Below are 24514 nucleotides of genomic sequence, written 5' to 3' on the forward strand. Positions count from 1 at the left end.
CCACCCCCCCTAATTGGCCAATCGCTGCTCTAAACATACCCACCTAGGGTAGCCCCCCACTGTCCATGCAGCTCCTGCGGCTAAGGGCCCAAAGGCAAAGGGCGGCTCCTAGAGACAGCTCCAGGCTGTCTGCAGGTGTCAGCAGGGGAGGCCAGGGCCAACCGTCAGCAGCAACAATCAAGGTAGGTGTGGCCCGGATGGGGAGTAGAGAAATCACAGTACTCCGGAAGCCCTGCAACTCTACCTACCCTCAGAACATAACATGCCAGGCTGTTAATACTAACCAGTAACCATACTAACTAGATATGATTGTGAATATTAGCTTGCATCACATCTAGATAGAAGAGATATTCACACGAGAGTCGCACGCCACATCTAGAAAGAATTTGAAAATTAGCATGTTATCACATCTATATAGCGAAGCCACTAACCAACCCACTAACAATCCCACTCTTCCGCATACACTTCTCAAACAAAACACAACCACACCCCTTTAGCACAACAAACAAATCACATAGCTTCGCACAACAGAACACAGTGGCTACCAACCGAAAAGCACGCCTAAGCTCACCGAATAGTGCTAACCGAACTGAAGCTTCCAACAGCACATAATTGCTCCCTTGCACTTTTCCCGCTTTGTCCCACTAACTCACCCCATCCCCTTTCTTATATAGATCCGCCAGGGGACAACTGCGGTGGTGATAATGCGTGATGTGGTACAAATATCCTGTATTATTAACTTAATACGTTGCTCAATAGTTCAACCCCTGCTTGATATGGTTAGGACAGCAGCTGTGGCAACACACTGCAGTAAGCCCATAGCTGGTTAAGCAATGCACGAACTAGCAACAAATGTACGAAAAACCACACCCAGTGGCTTCAACTGTTGCCCCTTACACAAGCAAGGGCTAACATTCATAGAAATGGGAAACGTCTCAGAAGGCAGTTAATTCAAAGTGAAGGAGCAATGGCACCAGACACAAACACCAGTTGAGAGCACCCTTTCACTGTTTGGGCAACACTTTCAGAAAAACACAAGACATATGGTGTTTTTCAAATTGTTTTACTGGTCCTGCAATAATGAATTCAGATTTAAAACTTCTGGAACTGTTTCTTTGTGCCAGCAGCTTTGGTCACTTTCAGGACATTAAAGCGGACAGTCTTGCTGAGGGGGCGACACTCTCCCACGGTCACAATGTCTCCCACTTGCACATCTCTGAAATGTAAAAATTAAACAATTGTTTGAATGTGAAAATAATGGGGCATTGGGTGGCACATGAAAGAAAACAATCAATATGACCTCTGGACAGCAACATCCCCGCGCATTCCCCAACACTAATCCAAAGTCACCTTGTTTGCGCAAAAAAAACCAAAAGAAACAGTCTAAACTAGCTGGATGGAGTATCCAGTACTTGATTTGACCGTACTCTTGGTCTCAAAGCATTGATGCTATGCAGTATCAACTTAATACTTACCACAACTTTAATACTTTTAATGTGGTCCACTGAAGCAGATAGAGCCATATGCACTTAAGGCTTGACTACATACCTGAACGCTGGGGAGAGATGCACAGACATGTTCTTGTGACGTTTCTCAAATCGGTTGTACTTTCGAATGTAATGTAGGTAATCCCGGCGGATGACAATTGTGCGCTGCATCTTCATCTTGGTTACCACACCTAGGAAAGATACACAGCTGGGTCTATGGTTTTATGGTAGTCTCAACTGTATTGCCTTCAAAGCGTCTTAACCAACATTAAATACATATACTCATCGGTCACCAATGAAAATTAGGGCAGCACTATAAGGGAAGACAACACCATACAACCAGAAAGATCTAACTAAAATGATTATTTGAGAGAACAACCGAGACACTGGAGCCCTTATTTAAAAGATTTTACCCTGGAAATGAAGTCTACACAAAACAGTTGGCCTTTGTAAAAATGATAGGATAGGGAATAACGTAAAGTAAGGTTCCTGGCCTTTTAGAAATGTATGCAGCAACCCACAAGAGCGGCAACTACGGAATTTCACTGAGGGTTAGCCAATGCATCCTTACTAGCAGTGCTCCAAATAATATTTAGAAGTATTTTACTATCCATTTTTTTTTTTTACAGTTGGGAGTAAAATTTTTAGAGTAAAAATATAAGTCCAGTTCCCAATTAGCATTTTATAATTAAATACGTTAACTGAAAGAAATTTTATTGTAATAAATATTCATTTGCACCTAGTTATTAAAATTCATGAAAAAATACCGGTTTACTTCTTTCAATAGGGCAGTTATTATAGTAGTTTCTTCCTGTGTTACTACACGTACTACTTCTCCAAACATATCCATGGAGCTGCGAGGGTGAAAATAGGGGCACAAGATTCTGAATGTCTTTGTATTTTTTGTGGGGAGCATTACTTGCCATCTGAGTATGTGCCTATTTTTTTTATATATATTTTTTTAATTTAGGGAGTAAAACTGGTCGGTTCACCCCTTATCTGTAGAGCCGTTTACTAGACCCCATAAAACCTTGAGCTTGGTAAGACAATTTGGCTTTTAATAAGTTCCTCGGTACATACCTGAAAGGATACGTCCACGAATGGAGACATTACCGGTGAAGGGACACTTCTTATCAATGTACGTGCCGTCAATAGCCTAAAAAGAAAATGGTGTTCAGTGTTTACTTTTGAATCCAGAATAACGTATCATGAGGCTGAACAGCTGAAAGGAGAATGAAGTAGACCAAATTGCATTAGAGGCGTATACAGTAAGCTGAAATGGTATTCACCAAGTCCTATATACCAGAAAGACCACATAAATCAATGGAAGGAACAATTCTGACAGCCTGCAGAAGGGAGTAGTCAGTTTTTATGGCTCCATTTTGAAAAATGTAACACATTTAGTGAAAACGATAAATTCTTCTAAATAAATGCATAAATTAAATGCAAATCGGGCACATCAAAACGTTAAACCGCAAAAACTACTAAAACATTTGATTTCATTAACACCTACTGGTGCTTTTGAAGAAATGGGTGCCAATTATTCCCCTTACAAGAGGCCCATTTGCGATTCTCTGCCACTCCCTGTGGATAATCTAAAAGTAAATGTGCAGCCAACAGGCTGTACAGTAAAATGTGCACTCTTTACTAGCCCTTGGCTACCGATAACCTTGGCTAGTAAGAAATGCTTGACTGTGCATGCGGAGAATTGAGGGGAGGGAGGGGGTGGGTTGAGTAACTTTGTATGCCTTGCAGGTAGCTTTTGCACCCTGCATCTATATGATGGCTCTTTAGAAGTGCAGTGAATTCAAGAATCCCTGTAACATGTTGAAAGCTAGAGAGGGCCCAACAGAGGACTAGATTCTCAAGTAAATAAAACAGAAGTATATACAGCAAATAAATTGATAACTTTTTACGTTATCGCCCCTCTGTTGTGCATGCTTTCCCAAAATATATGCCTAGAGAATATGGTGCGTGCCACCTATACCAGCCTAACCTCTACCGCAACAAGGAATATTAGAAATGCACCTCATCTAACACGAGAAAATGTATTTGCATTTGAACACAATTTGTAATGTGATCCATCAATCCAGTAGGGATTTATAGGTGTTGGAATGGTATGTTTAAAGAGTGGTCACGCTCATGCTAGTTCGCGAAACTGAAAAGGCACGTGTCAGGGTAAGTTTCCACCTATTGGAATGTGCAGTTCTAAAGCATGATTTTGGAGGGGGCGTTTTGTTACTATGCAGAGGGATGGCACGCATCAATTATTCAACTGCTGGCCTCCAAAAAGTCAACGCTCAGAAAACAAGTGGTTGCCTAAAAAGAAGCGTGCAGACCAAGGCGTGACTTCTGCAGACCATTCACAGCAATGTTTAGGCCCCTTGCTATCAGGCTTTAAGACCACTTCGTAGGGTGCAGGCTGAAATGGTCAGAGCAGAGTAAAATATTTCTTACAAGAGAATGTAGCCAGGCTGATCATGTTGGGAAGCTGACAGAAGGGGTGAATGAGGGGTTCCATGTTCTTACATCAGCAGGTACATTTTTCCTGCAAAGGTTTGGCTGGAAAAAAATAAATGCACCATTATCTAGTCCCCAATATCTCCCCTACCCGATACATTTTTCAATTTGCTTTTTCGGCCAAAATGGTCAGGCAAAAAAATACCTGGCAATGTAACGTTTTACCGAAAGAGGGTAGGATGAGATGGTACCACTTGAGTCCTCGGATGCAAAAATCGATTAAAATGCAATGTGTTCGCCATATGTTTAACACACTGCCACATCCCTTTTAAGGGGGAAAATGCTTTTCGCTCCTTCTGTGGGGGAGCAGAAATTTGGTGCACATATCCTCGACATGAGTATTTGGCGTTCCCATTAGTAAGAAACAAGTCCTTCTTGCTACAGATGCAATGAAATACTGGATTAAGCCTCCAGAACAAGGTAACAGATTGGTCAGGTGGAGGTGTGTAGAAGCCAATGGTTTGCAGTCCTCGTCTTTCGAGCACCACTTGACCTAGGCCACCTCCCATCTGAGGGCTTGATTCTTACTTGGCGCAGTGAACGTGCCAGAGCACGATTCCCTGCGCCAAATCAGGATGGCCAGGCTCCACCACTATTTGCAAGTGGGCCTGGGCGTCCTCGTAGTGCACCCTCAGGATTGCACCTGTTTTTGCATAACGGACACAATCATGAAAACTCTGCAGCATTTTTGTTCAACATATTCGTTATTTTACAAAAACGCTGCCGAGAAAACCGTTGTATATGAAAACTTTCCTATACACCAAAGTAAGCAGCTTCATTTGGTGTAGAGGAAAGTGTTCATATACACCACACAGGTGTATTTGAATACACCAAACAAGGCGTCTTGTGGCACTTCTCCATAACAGCACCAAAATGGTACCGTATATGTGAGCGAAGGAGTGCCACAAGAATACCATTCTAAAGTGGCAGATACTGAATGTGACGGTTGCTAGGTTGTTTCCAGCCCATCCTAGCAACTACCACATGTATTTCAAGCGCATTCCTACCAACTTCGGAAGAATGCACCACCTTCCGAATAGGTCTTAAAAAGGTTAACGCTTTCGAAAATCTTTTCAGTACTTGAGAAATCGGACCCCGAGTGTCATTTTACACCCATCTTGGGTATTAAAATGTTTTTTTAAAATGCAATGCTATACTGTAGGGCAATCTGACAAACAGGGAATTTTACTGGAGGACCTGAATTTCGGCAGAAATTCTACAACTATGGACATCTAGAAGGCACATCAAATTATACTTCACCTGCAATTCAGGAAATCACTAAAAACCTGGCTCTTCAACACCACTGACAAACTGAAAACCGAAACGGAGAAAAGGAGGACTAAACCGGAAAAGACATGCAACACGAAGGGGAGAGTCGACTACTCCACCCGCCCCTTAGTTATCACCAGGTACCACAGTGGTGTGGAATTCCCGAGATATTGGCAATTAGCACACTGCCTTACTTGTTGACATTGGCAGGTGCACTGGCCACAGGAGTATGAAGGGAGTACAGGTGGTGCTATGAGAGATCCCGATAGAGGTGGGGACCAGAGGAGTAAGGAACCTTGAATGTCAGAGAGACCCAGATCAGGACAGGCGCATCGGGGAGACTACACAAGCCCAGCGCCTCAACTCAGGATTGAGATGCCAACTAACCAACTCCACTAACAATTTCACCTCAACATACACCTCTCAAATTCCTGAACCAACACAACCAAAACCTACAGGACAGCAAACCGCACAAACTTCACTACATTGCAACAACAAATCAAAAAAGGACATACTCGCACAACAGTACACAACGATTATCGGCCGCAAACACCCCAGGCCCAGCCAACGGATCCACCAGGCTGAGGCCGCCAACAGCACATCACTCTGTTGCACTTTCCCGCTTCCTCCCACCAACTCAACCTCCCCTCCTTTTCCAGAGCGCCTGGGGACCACACCGGTGGCGATAGTGCGCGGTACAAATGTCCTTTAACATTGACAATATTAGAGGTGCCATAAAAACATACCAATGTAGCATTACATTTCAGTATGTGGGAAAGTATTCGTTCAAAACAATGTATGATGTCAATTAATGTTTTCACTTCATGTAAAAGTTACATTTGCACCATGCCATGCATTTGCTCCTGGTTCTTCAGGGGAAGCCCCTGCTCAATCTTAGGGATACTGTTGCGCTATTAATGGATCCCCGATATTAGACCATCCCTTGACACTTGCTGGTCCTGCTCAATGAGACTTAACACTGGGACAATTTTTGAAAGAAAATCACGGCTTTCGCTTTTAGGGTAGGATATGTCTGATAATCAGCTACTCTGGGCTTGGGTGGAAACATCGATGTTTTACTATGTGCCTCATGCCATAGAAATACTCCTTCCCTCCTTGGTGCCGGGAGCACAGCAACCCAAAACAGAATTTGAAGTTGTGCAATCATGAGGGAAACCATGCATTGAGGACAGTACACATTAAAAAACAGCCAAGCTGGAGGACTAAGGTTGCTTGGGGCAGGCAATGTTATGTACGTTTGACCCTCCAGTCTATCTAAATATTATATATATATATATATATATATATATATATATATATATATATATATATATATATATACACACACACACACACACATACACACACATACCTGTGACATGCACTGGGCAAGTATTTTTTATCTGTTAACAGGATGCACATTTTCACTCGCTACTAGCCATTTTCTAGTGATAATTAACTCTTGGTAAGTACATAATGGTGTGGTGTGTATGTTTAGAATTGAGGGGACGAGTGACTTTGTGGCTGGGTAGTAGCTTGCAACCAACTTTATAACAGTTCAAGATTGGGACAGAAGGCTGAAAACTCGAGTTGAGGCAGTGGAATACTTTTTGTTCTCATCATTGGTATGTTCGACTGTTTACAACCCGTTTTATCAATTGAAATCTTGCCTTAAGAGTCCAGTGAAGGTTTTTCTTAAAAATAAAACTCACCAGTAATTGTTTAGGCCATTTCTTAATTGGGAGTAGGGCCATTGCCATCATTGATAAAGACATGCATTCCTTAACATACAATTTCATGCGGTGTAGTGATTCAGGACCAAGGGGCTTCAAATATCGCTCCCAAGAGCCTGTGTGGTAGCAGTCAGCACAAAGTAACCAGAACATAATCTTGGTGCCATACTGCTCGTAAATTCGTGATCATACGGGGGTGGGAGGGTGCCTTCCGCCATTAAGGCGGAATCTAATAGCAGTACATGGTATTGCCCAAAAATATTTAAAATGCTGAATGTGCGTTTACTGCGCTTTCAGCTGGGGCACTTTTAGTGAATTTGAATACCATAATGCCGAACATGGGGAGCGGGAGCTGCTGGGGTGTCCCCCGCTTCCCTTGTGCAGCATTATGGGCTTCGGGGTGCACCCGCTTAAATTATTTCGGAAGCGAGGGACAAGTTAAAAAAAAAAAAAGAAAACCTTTAAAAAAGGGCCCTGCGGCACCAGCACCGACCCACATTAGTGGGTGGGAACTGATGCTGCAGGGGGAGAGGGTAGTCAGCGGCAGACACTAGTGTGCTGACGAAAAAAGGTAAGGTAGGAGGATGCCTGGTAATGTGATCTATGCACTACGCAGCGCGATTTTGGAATTCGATATTTTCGGATTCGCAATTTCACTCTTCATTCACGTGCATCCGATTTACATTACTTCCACCTTTTTTTCACTTAAATGTATACCTCTCAACGTGAGATCTGTTAACAGATTATGCTGAAATAATGAAGGGAAGCATTGGGACATGCTAGAAAACTACACACTTTAAGAAAGCCTGCACAGACGTGGTTTTCAATTAAATGCAATTTCATAAGCCAAGGAGACCAGTCATGACTGCAGAGTTTAAGTACGCACGCAGTTTATGTGTCCAAGCACTAGGCTTTTCAAGACAAAAAGAAGGCTTCCGGTTTTCTGTTTTTACACAAATACAGACTGAGGTCAATCTGCTTTCTGTATTTATTCAAATAAATTGAAAAAATAAGGGTCAGTGATGTCACTCATCCATCGCAGACCAATCACATTGCAGATCGGCAGTATGGAGGGTAAAGGTTGTATAAAATAGAATTAGTGCTTTAAAGTTGCTGGCAGCATATATCTTAAGACAGCAGCAGTCACAGGAGCAAAAGTTTGTTATGGATAAAAAGGAGCTAGGATTTCTTTCCTATATGGCTGCATGTGTGCTTTTATAAATGCATTGTTAGAATAAAAAGCAGAAAAATACTGGTTGCGAATTATCTTTATATATGAAAAAAATATAAAAAAGGCAACAAAAAAAATCATAAATGGCAGAAACATACCATACAACCGGAAGCCTTACTTAAAGGCCATGCCAACTTTATATACTGCCTTCCAATTTGACAAAGCAAGGGGGGAAAAAAAGCCTTCATACTCTAAACCACCAGCCCAACAGGACCTAAACTGAGGGGTCCCATGAATGATGCATAAATGTACATGTCCAAATTCAAATCTTTGTAAAATATCCTACTGGTCGAGGAGAAGACGTGTTTTAACCAACGGCAAACAAAAAGCAAAGAGAAATACATTACGCATTCACATCCTACATGAGAACGCAAGTTTAATAGAAGATAACTACAACTACCGCCACAATTCACACACGGCACTAGCCAGACAACGTAACAATTCTAAAGACAGGTAGGTTGCACTTGTTAAAAACATTGTTCTCCGGATTGCAAAATGAGAGGTATGGGCCAATCCAGTAAGGCAGGAAGATGGCAAACAGAAGGAAAAACCATCCCCTTGGGGACAAATTCCTTGAAAGGCACACAATAGGAAAAACAATGCATCACCTTCGTCCAACAGGACTGCCGACGGGCAGCCTGTACATTCCTTGCCAGACATAGTATAGGTCAGGGGCCTGCAACCTTCCCAAACCAGCATAGTCCACACGAGATCAAGGCGTGCCCAGAAGAAAGACCTCCCCCTGTATAGGTAACTATGCCAGAAATGCAAATTTGCCCTTTGGCAAGTTTGGAAAGTAGGGCATAGTCTGTAAATATACCCACTGGGCGAGCCCATGAACAGATTACCTACAAACACACACTGTCGCGTTTGTTTAGCAAGCTTGGTACACCCACAAAAAATAGTTACAGGTTTATTACAAAGACACAAACTGCTATTTCATCTCTTTAAACTGTTAGAAGAGGACTGACATTAGCAGATCCAACGTTAATTTCCTTCCCAATTTCTGCCAAAGTTCCGTGCGCCACCCAAAGTACTGCACCATGCTGGCGAGAACCATGTACAAGCAGGTATGCCCCATTGTTCATGCTCGGAATGCAGGAGTTCTGCAGGGAGAGACACGGCTCCTGTTTGCGGTTTCGTTTTTACCCCCTCTTAGCGATACTGCCTCCATCATAGTAGGCAGCAGGTCGCCACCCAGGATACGTGATTTGTGCACGTTTTGAGTCCTCAACACTATAGCAATGCGATTTACATATTTTTTGCAAAGACATAACTTGTAAAGGAGGATAAATTGATCACATTTTACACCATGATCGTTTTCATTATTGCCCATTGTTTTAACATAAGAACTTGAGGGTATTTAACAATGATGACCTACTTTTCCTTGGCTGAATTCTGAGACATGGCAAAAGAGCATGCCACACAATGTTACTATTTGCATGAATTGAGATGGGCAGTGGCTTTATTTTTTGACAAAGTGTTACTTCCTAATTGATATTTAAACAGTAACAAACAGCGATTGAAAATCTAGAAGATTTTGCACATGCAACCTAAACTGTTGCTGCAAGCTACCCACCAGATGCTCAGCACTGATAGCATGCAGGGTCAACCTTTACACCCAATATACCGATCAGATTCCTACATTTTGATATCTGAGACAATTTATAAAAGCTACCAATATTAAATATAAAAAAGTACGTTTTTGATGAACAGTGATTGCATAGGGATGGTCCTTTTCTGTATAAACAGCGAAAAAAGCAAATAAAAGCCATGGTACAGATTCCCATGCTCATGATCTCCACCCACTGATGGCACTCAACTACAAGGAGCTCTTGCTAATGTAAAGGTTGAAGTCCCACCCCCTACTAGAGAAGGGCAAAAACAGTGGAGCGGTGACGTACTTTAATGTAAAGTCTGCAGATACCAGAACACCAGACCCCCAAACGGAGTAACAGAGGGCTCCTGGGTTATGGGTGAGCCAACAAGCAAGCATATCAGGGACAAAGCGCTTAAGTGATCTTGCAATGATCAAAAGCTCCCAAATGAAAAATAAAATTTAAGTGCAGCAAATATTCTTGCCAATGGCAACTAGATTTCCTACAGGAGCATTGCGACCACGGCATAAGTGAACTCTTCAAGGGCATGCACGCTAGAGACAGGAGTAGTCTACATAAGCTAAAGCACGCTTGCAGCCTAAGACTTCAGTTGCAGCAGATCCAAGAGGGCGAGCACAGCCGGCGATATTCAAGTGGGCGACACAAGGCACCACGTCCCCACCGGAGGTAGCCTGTACCCAGGATAATAATGCATCATAGCATTGGACTTTTAGTCGACAATTACGCAAGACTGTACCATAGCAATATATAACCTAACATAGAACCAGAGTGCCACCGACTACTGTGACAGTGCTATGTGTTGAGGGTAGGACAGCCCAAGCGCCTAATTTTTTAACATTAACGAAGTAGGACATTGTTAATGAAAGGTGCTCTGCTAAGCAGACCCCCTTTAAATATGCTCCAAGCCAAATACCACGAGGTGCCTTGCTGTAACCAGTTGCTCACAAAAGCACCAACCCCGTCGTGGCGCTGAGCAGGTGCAACTGTCAACTGTGCGTCCCCAACAGCTACTGGAACACCAAGTCACCAGACAAGAGGTAGTCATTTTTTTCTCCACCTCTGGCCTAAATTAGAACAGTCTGAATTAGTCTGGTGGAAGGTAAATCTCTAAACACAAGTCATGCAACGGTGGAGGCATGGTGATTGATGAGCACCCAAGTATGAATGCTACAGCAATCTGATATCAAACCAGTACCAACTGAGACTGGGCCGATTAGTATGGAGTCTAGGCTGATTGCCTCCAGAGTTCTTGTGAAACACCCAGGAAGTTGCCTTTTTGATCCTCCAGAAGAAGGGGCACCTCCCTCCCCCCAGTGGCTCTTCTGGGAAAAGTGCTTGAGGCAGTACTGATATTAGAACGCCAGCCTCTCACCACCATCTTTTCTGTTGGGAGTCTCTACCCTATCCTGTCCCATCAGCAACTTGAGTGTTCGCATAAGGCAAATGTCAATTGTTACAATAGTGATTGCACCACTTACAGCAAGCTTGCTTTGGACCAATCCTCCTGTGACATTTTGCCTTCAGACGGAGTGGCACCTTACATTCTACGATTCCTCTTGGAACCCAGGAAGAACATAACCTGTGTTGCAAGTGAGTGCAGACCATGCTGGGATAATCTGCCAGAGGCGAATGCAGAAGGCATCGAAGGTAGAGTAAAGCCATGTCCCCTAATCATCCCCACAGAACAGAGCAGATGACTGCTGTTCAAGGCCTTCCACTTTGTGCTCAACATGAAAGCACCCAGACAACCCCAAGGCGCATAAAAGCCTGGCTCAACATAGTGAAGCCCAAGTATGGTGAAGAGGCTGTGACGTCGATTTCTGGAACCATAGTCACTTAAAGCCCCCCACCCTCTACTTTTCTTCAAATCATATCATTTTGAACAGTATCATTGTGCCAATCTTGTGCCTGAATCCACCTTCTCATTTAGTGTATTTTCTGTATTTTGTAGCAGGGGTGCGTTTCCTAGTATTTTCTGATAAGTTAGTTTGATCAAAAGTCTGTTAGTAGAACCATGTCCAAGTATGCTTTTGTACTAACGTTTTTTGGGGGTGATACTAGCAGTTTACAGCTTTCCTGAAGATATGCTATCCCACAAGGCGAAGGTGCCATACCCTTAAGGCGGTGTGCATTTCACCTTTGTGACAGGGATCACTGCTTGTGTGGGCCAATTTTTAGCCACTCATCCCTGGACATCCGCACAATAGCACTTTCATCACAGCAACCCGGCAAACCATGTAGTTTTCCATGAATGATAAGGGAACACCTTATTCACATGTTTAGCAGCGCCACAGTAAATAAGAAATCTGATGCAATTATTCTCAGAGTAGATGTTTGATACGTATTAGTAGCCCATTATGAGACGTGTTTCGGCAAATGTTAAGCCTTTTTCAATCAGGGCTATTATCAGTTGTTTAACATTAAAGGCTGAACCAAATTAAAACATAGTAATTGTCATTCATGACTACAACAATTCCAAAATAACCCAAATTATTAATAGTCAGAGAATAAAGGGGGCGATAAGGGTGGATATTTAGGATATTTGAAAAAACACACAAGGGGAAAACGAGCATTTTGTGTTAGTAAATTTTGAACATTTTCTGAGAGTGCTCTCATTACATTACTTTCCTGTATGAAGAATAGGTCTTACCAATTACTGGTTGTGTTTCTGACAACTGTCTGTAGTTGTACGGCTAGGTTGCACAAATATTAACGGTTAAATCCCACCTGAAGAATATAATATTCTGTAATATGCAAAGGGTAAAGTATCTTTCCAATGTTAGTCATGCTAATTTACAATAGTCTATATTTATACCATTGATAGACAACAGCAATCCATTTCTTAGTGTTTTTGCAACTGGATAGCGGTACTTCACATGGACATGCTAATCCATGTAGAATGCCCTGTTTCAGTGCAAAATAGGTAATCCCCCATGTCACTGTATCACAATCTTTCATTAATATCAAAACTGCATTATGCAGAGCGCACTCCTTGCCGTGTAACCCACACTGCAATAATCACTCGCCCTCACCGCTCAGACTCCCGCACCAGAGAACACAAATAATGAGACCATGCCGCCCGCAATGCAAAAAGATCACAGCTGAACATTAAAGCCCACAGTACGTATACGATACATCACATCTATGGACAGACTGCAGCCACGGCCAAGCATCCATGCACCGTAGAATGCTGCTATGGCTATGCTCATCCGGTCTAACAGCGCATATAGCCTTCCACACTGAAACACCCAACGTACCTCAACAACCCTGCCACTAGCTTACAGCAACTACCAACGAAAGAAATGCAGTATAGCCGACCACACATCGACTTTAAAACATTAGCACTCTGTCACCAACCACCAACAGCGCCCAGCCACTTGCCTGACTTTATGGGCTGCTTAGTCGAGCCTAGCCAGCCAAGTCCTAGAACGGCAATAATGTCTGCACGCACGCATCACCTAATAACTGTTAGAACCTCCAGCACAACGACTGTCACAAAGGGCGTTCCTACCACAAAGCACATTGAGGTCATACAAATGGGGAAAGAGCGCTATGCTTAGAACAATCCTGCTTGATAGAGCTAGCCCAAAGATATCTCAGTATCATTTGTTTTTGGGTGAGGTGGAGCAGGTAGCAGACAGGAATGGCCAAATGAAAACATGCATGTCCACGGGCAGTCAAATGAACAACTCACAAAGCTGTATGTTCCTCCTCACACGTTATGTCCTAGCTCTATCCCAATACAAAAAGCGTCAAACAACCAAAATTATAAAGGAGAGAAAAATGCTTAGGACCCCAGCACCTTCTATATGTTGGAAGGAGGATCAAAGAGTCCCTTCAAGTTCTGTAAATTACAACTAGTACAAGCGTTTGACGCAGTATAAAGCAGCAGACCCTCTATTGCCGAGTAATGTAATGAATAATTTGTATAGTGCCTCATTTGTATAGCGTCTTTCACCATTAGAATGGTCACAAGGCACTGTAGGTTGAACGCCCTCGGGGGGGGAGTGACAGAATCAGAGACTGGAAATGGGTATAAATTAGAGGAGGTGCTAGTATGCATGCGTGAATACTGGCCAGTATGATAATGTTAAAGGATATTTCTACAGCGCACCACCACCGGGAGAGGTCCCCCGGCGGCTCTGAAAAAAAGAAGAGGTGGGGTGGAGGGGGTGTTAGTGGGGATGAGCTGGAGAAGTGCAAGAGAGCAGTGATGTGCCGTTGGCGTCCTCAGCCCGGAATTACGTTGGCTGTGCTTGGGGTGTTATGTCGAAAGAAGTTGTATGCTGTTGTGAGGGTCTGTGTGTGCTTTGTTGTTGCAGTGCAGTGAAGTTTGTGCAGATGGTCTTCATGTAGGTTTGTGGTTGGTTAGAGTTTGAGGTGTATGAAGAGGGTGAAGTTGTTAGTGGGTTGGTTAATTGGCACTGCTGTCTTAAAGTAAGGCGCTATATTTCGGCATTTCTAATTAGGTGGGGTGTGTGGAGTCTTCATGTATACGTCCAGATCAGAAACTGACATTCAAGCTCTCCCTTTCCCATATGGCATCTGTTAATATGCATAACCTTGCCCAAGTGGCCCCCGTTTGTGTGCATGGCGGGTAGGCGTTTGTGCGCCCCTTGCAGTCTAGCCCAGAAAGCATTCCCAATCTAGGAGGGCAGAATCGGTAAGCTCGGGTTTACTCCCTCCATGTTTTGAGGCTGCTCGGCATTATCTTATTCGGTTGGTCATTCATGTTACTGGTCATACCCCCTTTGGAGTGTGGCAATGCCAACGCTTGCAATTATGAGGAGCCTGTCTTCATTCGCAACTCTTCGGTCCATGCCCTTGCCAATATCCACAGCTTAGTGTGGCAAGTGCCAACGTTCACCCAACTTTATACAAGCATGATCTATAGTAGCAATTATCGAGTGGGTGATGATGGTTCGCTGGGAGTTGGCTAGGAATGCTGGATTGTGTCCCCTTGCGTGTCGCTTGTGTCCCATTAGCCTTTGTGTGGTCTCTCTTGTTGTAGCAAGTTTCTTTATTCGGTTCTAGATCATTGTCGTCCTAGATTTGTCATCCTTTTCATTGGGTTTCCCGTTTGGTGAGGACATAAGGGGTGGCCAAGTCCATGCAAGCCGCCCATGTTGAGATGTCCAACAAGAGGATCAGACTCAGGAAGTGCTTAACTCATGAGTCTCCAAACCGTTAAGTGGGATGTCCCCTATAACTCAGACACCATTGTTTTAAACTAATCACATTCATAGATTGCATTTTGTGAACACGGTCAGAATGATAACCATACTCACTTTGAAAGCAATGCTCAGTGAATTCTATGGGCCACATGTATCCAATGTGATATGGACATTTATGTATTGATACTGATCTTTATGGTTCATACTTTGGATTGTGATATGGGGAGTTTGCAAATAGCACAATATTAGCAGATGTGAGAAACTTAATGTGAGAATTAGTTGTAGACACTGAAGTGCAAAAAAGATTTATATAGGTTAGTGTAATTCATACATTTCAGATTGCCTTTTAGCATTGAAACATCAATACAAGTATTACTAAGTGGACGTCAAAGGCATCCACTAAATGAAATTTAGTAACACTTGAGGCACTCTCGTCACATGGCTAATGGGACTTAGAGCTTTGTAAATATTGCAGGTTTGTGAAAAATGTCAACGGAAACTTGCTACATCTTTGCTTTCACAATTCAATGACTGGGCAGACCAGAATAAATGTTAACTAGAAGACTTTTAAAATGGATTCTGTAACAAAACACAGGCTCGTATTATGTTTGCTCTCCATTTACCACTCGAGCAGCAAAACCAACTCGTTTAAAAACACCAACAAAGTACTTACTTTCTGAAGGATAGTCTTTCAAAACGTTACATTCGAATGCTCCAACTCCAAACATGGCTTGGCGCTCCAATTCGGACATGCTTCCCCACGGAAATGCCTGCCACACTCCATTTTGTTCCTCTTTGCTGCTAGAGCAGCAGGACAAATAAGTGTTCCTACTTTTCCTTCAAATTACATATTAAACACGCTCTAGTTAGTGCGACACAAGCAGCATCATTAGACGTGATCAGTTGTGGCGCGTCAAATTGGCTCCCCACTTGGGAGTGCGACCACACACTTGACAGCGCAGACTTTGCGGAGCAGAGTAGGCCGGCAACGGCACCAGATTACAAGTTCCATACCCGTATCACGAGTGGCATATCAAACATTCATAGGACAGCCTGCGAGGCACCGGGGTACTCAGCAGCATGCAGATTGAAAAACACAGCCTTACAGCCACTCTGAGGCACCTCAAACATTTAAATACAGCCAGTAAGACTGGGCAGGCCTAAGCAACCTGAATCACTACCTATCTGGCACAAGCATTAGAAGCAGCCACCTGAATAATCCACTGCCCAGCAGCTGCCTGAATAACCCACAACCCTAAGAAGGTTCCCTTTAAGTATATTGAATTGGTAAGCAGGCCATTTAAGAGACATCTTCTGGCTCAGCCGCCGCAAGCAGATCCATTGGCTCGCACTGGTTGCCTGCAGAAAAGGAACAGATGTTGCAGGCAGCGCTTTGGGCAGGATTGAGGGGTCTCCCTACAAGACAGGATTGGAGGGTGAAGTCACGTGGGAGGAGTTAGAGCATTCGAGTTTAATTTTTTGAAACACTATCAGAAAGTAGCAAGCATAATACTTCACCTCACTTATGTTAAAGGATATTTGTACCGTGCACTATCACCACTGGAGTGGTCCCCTGGCGGATCTGTAAGAAAAAGGGGGTGTTGGGGCAAGGTAGGTTAGTGCACGTTAGGAAAAAGTTTGGAGCAGCAGTGGAGATGTGATGCACTGTTGGCAGCTTCAGTTCGGTTAACGCCGTTCGCTGAGCTTTTTGGTGTGGTATCCGGTGAGAGGCCGTTGTGTGAGGGTCCGTGTATTGTAATTGTTGCAGTGTGTTGGCGTGCGCGTTGCTGCGGTTTAAGAGTGTGAGGAGTGGTGGGGATTTTAGAAGTTTGTGGGGTTGGTTAGTAGACTTGCAGTTCGTTGAGATGCCCACTCCTATTGCGAGTCTTGGGCGTTTTAGACACGCTTGTCCTCCTTTCAGTGATTAGTTTCCATGATCAGGCTATCTCTGCCCTCTGTCATTATGTTAAGTTAATTGGTTTTTGCATTTGGCCAAACCCTAAATCTCAATTAGTGGTTGGTGTGGACTGGTCCAAAGGGATTATGCAGGAAAAGTCACCACACCTCAATTTGGTTTGGGGAAAAAAAAGTGTAATTTGCATTACAATGCATACATTGTGACCGCATTAAGGTCTCAACTTTAATGAAAAGTTCATTAACCATACAGAAGCCTGCAAGACTACCACTTCTCTGTTCAAGTGAGGAATACAAAAAGCCAAGTCATGCTCCTTGTGGGCCACTTTTTGACAAACTGCAGACTATAAAAAAACGAGAAGAGTTATATTTCACAATGCACTGCAGTATGCATTTTAAACATTGATCCAGGTGGGGGCATGTCCTCGAAGACAAATTCCATAGAACACAAGTATTAAAAAAGCTATTTTGTGCATGTTCGAGTAACTTCAACGCGAGCTTTGTTTCGAGCATTATTTTTAAGTGTCCAATCTCAGAGGTTGCATGCTGAAGGACTGGCATTTTGACATAAGATCGTGTGACTGAGGGTTATTGCCTGCATGATGCTCACTGCAGGTCCCACTATACTGCCCTATAACAGGCAAAGAAAATTCCTGCAATAGAAAAGGAAGAGTACTAATCTAGGCCATGTCCAGGTGTTTACACTTCTTGGTAACCTCTCTCCTACTGGCATTTAAACCACTGTTCCGTTTTTCTCCCCCTTTTCACTCACTGAAAAGCAATGTTCTGTTTTAGAGAGTCGCACGTTTTCAGATTGTTTATGCCTCTTTATTGTGTTGGTTAATTCAAATCATACACAAAGAACAGTTAAAATACATAAAATATCACATAAGAAAATACAAGGAATTACAACTTATTCATAAACTTGAATGCATATTTGAACATCTAAATTGAAGTTAACGTTCACCTATTTTAGGCATGAAAGTTAAAATCTATTAAAAGTCGTAATTAAATTTTTCCTGAGAAATTCAACAAGGACGATCGATAATGTAGAATTAGCTGCAGTATACGATCATCTCATGAGCAAACCACGCGCTCCTTAAAATCTTCTGATCTAAATTTGTTCAATGTTGAACAAAATGTCACATTCCCATAACGAAGCGGAGAAGTCATACTAGTTTGCCTGAGATTCAGCACCAATGAGCTTTTCTACCATCCACGTTTCTACCATCTATATCGTTAAACCCCAGCGTTTGTTCTGCAGAGAAATTACCGTGAACACTTAATCATGGATCTGCAAACTTTAAATCCCCTGATGTTTTGGACTTATTTATTTGAATTTATAAAGCGCCCAGCGGGCCGGAGGCATCGTGCCGTTGTCACAGCATATTCACTTAGTGCAGGTTAATTTACCGTGATACAGTTTTAGGACAATGTACATAGGCGATAATACATTTACATAGGCAGTAGTACAGGTTAAATGCATAGATGGATTCTTTATAGGCTGGGTGGAGGTGCGTCCCAGGCTTTTGGAGCTAGTACTCCAAAACTAGAGCCGCCCGCTTTGGCTTTGTCGAATACTGGAACTGATAGTAGGTGGGAGTAAGATCCCGTCTTGGTCTGTGGGCCGGAGCATGGTGTATTCTTTCATTCAGGTAGGGGCGGTCCGGGCAATGCATTTGTGAGTGATCGTGAGTGCTTTGAATGTTATGCGTTGTTGTTACTTTGCATTTATATAGCGCCTTTTGTACCATTGGTATGGTCTCAAGGCGCGGGTAGGCTGAACGCCCTCGGGAACCGAAGTTCAGGTCAGTAGAGGGAATAGAGTGTGCAGCTGGTGTGGCATTTGTGTAGCTGCTTCCTAGCGGTAGGTGTGGCGGTTGAGAGATCAAGAGCAGGTGTTCGTTCTGGCAGGTTATCCAGACCGATTTGGCTGCGTTAGGCCTGAGGAGAAACGCCTTGGCTGGAGGGTGTGTAACCAGCAGTGTTTAGTTAGGGTGATGGGGAGTATGAGGCAAATAATGGTATGAGAACAGCTATACCGAATAGTGTCATAGTATCGCTGTGTTCTATTTGAGTGGTGGTGTAAAGAATAGAGTAACGGTGGAGATGTGAATATGGTGCTTTGGATCGTGCTCACTCCAATAGTTCCATGTACTCCATCCGTTCCATGCATTACGACCGTTCAAGCACTCAAAACCGTTCCGTTCAATGCTCTTTCAAACGTTCAATGCCCTCCAAACCATTCTTGCACCCTTTCCAAGCACCCCAACCATTTTGTGCACTGCTCCTTTCATTCGTTCTACCCCACGTTATCCTTTCTCTTCACATGTTCCGTCCACTGGTTTCCACTATTCCATCCACATACTTCACCCGTTCCATCTTTAATTGGGAGCCAGTGGGCAACTTTTCTCACCTGTGAGGTGTGTTCTCTCCTAGGGATGCTAAGGGCGGCTCTAAGGGTGCTGTTTGTGCCATTTGCAATTTAATGTTTTTTTACGGAGGTGCCCGAGAGTAAGATGTTGCAATAAAGTTTTTCGCCGATAGTGGCTCTGCAATGTTCAGGCAGTTGGTGATAAGTGAGGTTTTACTTCCTTTACGATTTTAGTTGTAAGTGCAGCTGAAAAAGAGATGGCGCTGACTTGCCTGTCCATTGATAAGGTGGCATCAAGGTATACCCTAAGGTTTTCACTGCAGAGGAAGCTGTGATAACTATTCTCAATACTGAAGGAACTGTACTTGTCTAGTTTTTAAGGATTTCGCCCCCCCCCCCCAGTTTAGACAGACCATTGGCTGCCATCCAGGCCTGGATGCATGCATGTGTCTTCTGGAGTGTGTTGAGGGCTGTTCATAGTTCCCTGTAAGGAGAAGAAGAATGTGTGTGTCGTCGGCATAGTTAGTGAAGGCTAAGCCAAATTCTTCTAGGTCGCTGAACAGTGCGAGGGTGAATAGATTATATAGGGTTGGGGGGGAGGTACAGGATCCTTGTGGCACTCCGCACTCATGGGGGATGGAGCAGCTGAGGCATGGTCGGAGAAGGCTCATCGCTCGGCCTTCCAGGAAGGAGGTTATCCAAGCAGTGGCTTCTTGGGAGAAGTGGGCGGTGTCAGGGAGATGTTTAAACAGGAACTTGTGGTCAACCAAGTCAAATGTAGCCGAAAGATCCAGGAGTAGGACGACTTGGGGAGGAAGGATAGCTCAGGGGCAACACGTTTGTTTTGGAAACAAGACAATGCAGCGCAACACAGGCTTAAATCCTGATACTGCGCTTAAAACCACTCCTGGTATTAAGTGCATTGATCTTAGGAATGCTGTTTGTTCAGGACAGTTGAAAAGTGCAGTTCATTACTTTGGAGCAACGCTAAAAGTGAATCCTAAATGAGTTTGGTCTGCAAACAAATTAAAAACATAGGCAACATCATCCAGATTAACAGTAAAGATAATGCTGAGCAAATAGAAATAGGTCTGGTAGAATGCAACTTGCAAAGAATGTGTGGGAAAAATGACACTGTCATACGGAATTAAATAGTTCAAATATTGGAGGACAATATTGTACCATCCCACAAGTTAATTTAAGGTGTAAATAGGCTCCATTATATTGCCAACTATACATCTAAGATGTGCTTAGTTTCCTTGTACCTCAGTCTTGATTATCCCCCCTCCACCCGAGATATTTCACGCAACATACACCAACTCTTGCTTTAGGATCTGTATTGCATTGTCATCTGGGCTGATTGATGAAGTGTCAGCCTCAAATTACTAGTACGTGGAAACCAAAAACAGCAACAAAGCAAGCACTTGCAATGCCAACAGTTGTGGCTTGTGTGTAGACATGGAAAAGATATTTGCCAGACAATGGCGTAATGATACTAAAAGACCATTGATGGTAGCAGTTGGAAAATGGTGCAAGTAGCTGGGCATATCATAGTAGTGCCTGGCAAATGCCCCGCTAATACTTGTACACAAGCAGAAACACTTGGCTTTGACAGTGAGACACAGCTTATAAATGAAGTCGCTGAAGGTGGACCTGGTTAAGGCTTATTACACCAATAGCGTGCTTACAGCTCCAATTAAACCAGGGCGTAAAATGCGCGTTTGCCTCTAGCTACAGATATTTGTCTTGACGAGTACAGAATGTTGTGCTGTATTATGTATAGAAAAGAGGGGCGAGTAACTTTCTTATGGCTGGCTAGTAGTTTGCCACTCGAATGTGTGCCTTCTGAATTAAACCATGAACTCTCAGACTGCCTTGAACACTGGCAGGCACTGCGAGTGCAAAGATTGACAAGTTATGATAAATCTAGCGCAAAGAGATCCCAGGAGGGTGTGTTTTGGGCAGTATGGGGCAGAAGGTGGGTGGAAATATTCATAGGATGGGCATGGTAAGTAACTTAGCACCTATAAGCTTTGTGCCCCTCATGCCACCACCCCTAGCTGTATTCCTATACAATTGGCTTATAGGTGGCAATAAATCACCACCTCATAACCAAAAGTAAGGGGGGGGGGTCAGTAGCAAACAGATACACCTAGAATCAGCACAACTTGCAGACCTGACCTTACTTATAATATATATTGCAGTACAAAGTATTGTCAAGGGCTTAAAGTGCACTTCTGGTCCAACAGTACCACAACTTCCAATAGGTACAGCACGAGTGCTCGATTATGCGCGAGCCATCAATAAAGCTCGACAGGACCGCTTCCAAACAGCTCTTAAAACCATTGTGAGAATTCACCACTTTGCCTGGAGGCCACAGTCAATTGTACAGCATCTGGCAGGATCACTATGCAGAATACATTCTGCACTGAGCGCTTTACCTCTCTGGGTGTCTTGAAGCCCAAGCCGATGTTCTTGTAGTAGCGAGGTAGCTTCTCCTTTGCACCTTCACCAAGAAGCACCCGCTTCTTGTTCTGGAAGATTGTTGGCTGCTTTTGGTAAGCCCTTTCTGTCTGTATACAAAAAGAAAAGCACAAACTACTGAAGCACCAACATAAAATGGGTCTCTCTCATGTGCACGTTAATAGCTTAAATAAATTAACTGGTACCCCAACTAGCATCACTTTGTGAGTTAGGTTCAACAGCTAACCAGGATCAATTTAAGCCAGCATCAGTAAAGCCTTTTGGCATGGTCGTCAACACTCCAGAAAAGCTCAGAAGACCATCGTGAGAAAGCATCATGTGCGGCTCAAATTTTGATTGCTAAAAAGGAAAAGTCTAGCACTAGTTTGCATCTTACAATTCATCAAAAATAAAATTGAAGGAAATAATCAAACTAAGGAGACATGACAGACTAAAATGTAAGAGGCAAGGATTACATTTTTAACAGGTAGTATATTACTAAGATCTTCCAGATGGCTCATATTAATGATATTGCCTTTTTGACACTTTTGCTGTGACCAAAACAATGTAGTGTGGCCAAAAGTCTAAGATGGCTTTTACGGATTAATACACCATCTGGTGTGCTACGGCATGGGCATCAGAGTAGATATTAAGGTGGTAGGAGTTTGTGAAATGCATTCGATTCCATGATCGGCCCTTATGAAGGAGGATATGGAACAAGTCATTAAAAAATTGTCTACCAACATCCAAATTAAGCAGTGATATTTGGCACTGGACAGCCTTACCTCCTTGGGTGCGTCCTGAGGTCAAAACTATAATGTGCTTATTGTGCAATGCAAGGTTTCTGTAAGTAATCTGAGCAAACATAATTAAAGACCTTTCCTGATTTTTTGTGGTGCCCACGGCAAACTGTTTGCCAATGCTTTTCGCTTGGAAGAAAAGGGATCCACATACGTTTTACTATGAAACACGTTGTTACTTGTGCATCTGTAATGCCGAAGTTACCCAGTAAATAACAAGGGCTTTCTAGCATTTTTATAAGCTAAAATCACTAGTTTTAAGGGGGAGGCATTCTTTCGTACGAAGCCCATGCAACAAGTCAGCAGTGATAAAAAAGTATCTACATCAAAGTATACCTAGACATAAGGGCTCCTGATCACGAGTTGATCAAAACTACAGGAGATAACCCATTGAATTAAGTGGGTTCTGCTCTGGGTTCTACAATCGCGTTTTTAATTTGATCCAACCCTCAACCAGAACCACTTTTAGTCTCCAGTGTACTGAAACTTCTGAAAAGCCACAATAATTACTAACAATGTACCATTATAAAATCAGCCATGTTGATTTTAAATATATTTTAGCATAGCATCCGATACATTGCGCTCTGGCGAAAATAGAAAAATGTGTATTGTAAATCCATAGGCCTGACTAATCCAATGATATTTTATGACCACTAGCAATAGCGCTGTGGCGAATATTCCGTTTACTATATTTCAACAGTAGCGCGATGCGGGATATTTTCATTGTACCGCTTGAAGACTGCCCTTGGGTGGTACCGGTGCGGGGTATAAAACGATAGTTAATGTATTAATGTAGTATCGTGTACTTAATTTTAACTCCTAATACTCACCCATATCCATTCAAAAACATTTACCACTCCTTTTTTCAGAGGGGTCTACCCCATTGATATAGGTAGTCACTCAGGCTGAGGATGCACAATAGGTAACAGAATATTTGCCACTAATAGATCCAAGAGAAATACTAAAATATGAAAAAGAAATGTTGGCTAACAGTAATGGAACTGTACAATTGTGTTAATAAGAAATATGGCTTCTCCTAAGTGTCAGCGTACTGTAGATACAGTGGTTTTGACTTGTACAATCATACACCATAACAAGCCTGATGTGCTTTACTCACAGTAGAGACACCCTAGATTCGAAGTAGTTTGCGCAGATAACAACACCTGTGACGTTCAAAGTAACCCTGAACCAGGTTGGGAGGTGGTGTCCAATTGACTGGCCATTTAAGATTGAGCACCCACCTTTTTCCATGTCTTAAAATGTTTGTTACACAACATGACTGGGCGTTATTTCCGTCACTGAACGCTAAGAGTTGTCCCGCGGTTTAAACAAATAAAATAAGAATAGGCATTATATATGGTTATTGCCAAATCTATTATATGACGAACAAATAAATAAGGAAATGTACTTAAACAGTTGAAAGCGGAGGGATCTTATCGGTGGATGTGTTAACCAATACACGCATGTGTAAATGGTCGTACGTTTGTTAACGCAATTGTTAAGATCGGTCTTTTATATTGTTTTTCTATTATTTTGGCTTCAGTTTACGAGAGCGGACGGCGCTCAGAAAACTGCAGACATCTTGCAATTGTACACCACATGGTCCACAGTTTACCGAAGCCGCCCTGCACAGTTCGGGCACGGAGTTCGAGTGACTTGCCGCGACTTATCCAAAGACTCTCCGGTAGAGCGCAATTGAACCCTCAACTTCTCTGAGTTGTCGAGGGTCTCTTTGACGCAGCCTTGAGCGTGTCACTCTACTGACATGCCCTCAAAAGCCGAGGTTCTCTCGATCTCGCAGAGCTCTCACCTGGATGTCCGCCATCTTGCGCCGCGCGAGGAAAAAAGAGGCTCACGGTCGGCCACGGGGTCCAAAAAGCACTGCTGCAAGGAGCGGACATGACGTTGGAATGCATGGAAAATAAAGAAG

General features: G+C 43.2%; 1 protein-coding gene and 1 non-coding gene across 2 annotated transcripts; both read right to left on the bottom strand.

The window, feature by feature from the left end:
- Window positions 1-1047: 1047 nt before the first annotated feature.
- Window positions 1048-24496, bottom strand: RPS11 (ribosomal protein S11). The gene is made up of 5 exons (XM_069606165.1): window positions 24395-24496; window positions 21763-21894; window positions 2568-2643; window positions 1549-1678; window positions 1048-1216 (listed from the first exon to the last, which is right to left on the bottom strand). Exons 1-5 carry the CDS (start codon window positions 24407-24409, stop codon window positions 1093-1095), a joined length of 477 nt encoding a protein of 158 aa, XP_069462266.1. The 5' UTR covers window positions 24410-24496; the 3' UTR covers window positions 1048-1092.
- LOC138461712 (small nucleolar RNA SNORD35) lies at window positions 22044-22128 on the bottom strand. The gene has a single exon (XR_011264323.1). It is a non-coding gene; the product is annotated as a small nucleolar RNA SNORD35 (small nucleolar RNA).
- Window positions 24497-24514: the final 18 nt, after the last annotated feature.

This window comes from Ambystoma mexicanum, chromosome 1p (assembly GCF_040938575.1).
Source record: "Ambystoma mexicanum isolate Mex_15411 chromosome 1p, UKY_AmexF1_1, whole genome shotgun sequence".
Taxonomy (NCBI): Eukaryota; Metazoa; Chordata; class Amphibia; order Caudata; family Ambystomatidae; genus Ambystoma; species Ambystoma mexicanum.

Coding starts and splice junctions, on each gene's coding strand:
- RPS11 (XM_069606165.1), bottom strand. Junction 2,644..21,762: donor GCTTCAAGACACCCAGAGAG/GTAAAGCGCTCA, acceptor TTTTCTTTTTAG/GCTATTGACGGCACGTACAT. Junction 1,679..2,567: donor TCGTGGACGTATCCTTTCAG/GTATGTACCGAG, acceptor TATCTTTCCTAG/GTGTGGTAACCAAGATGAAG.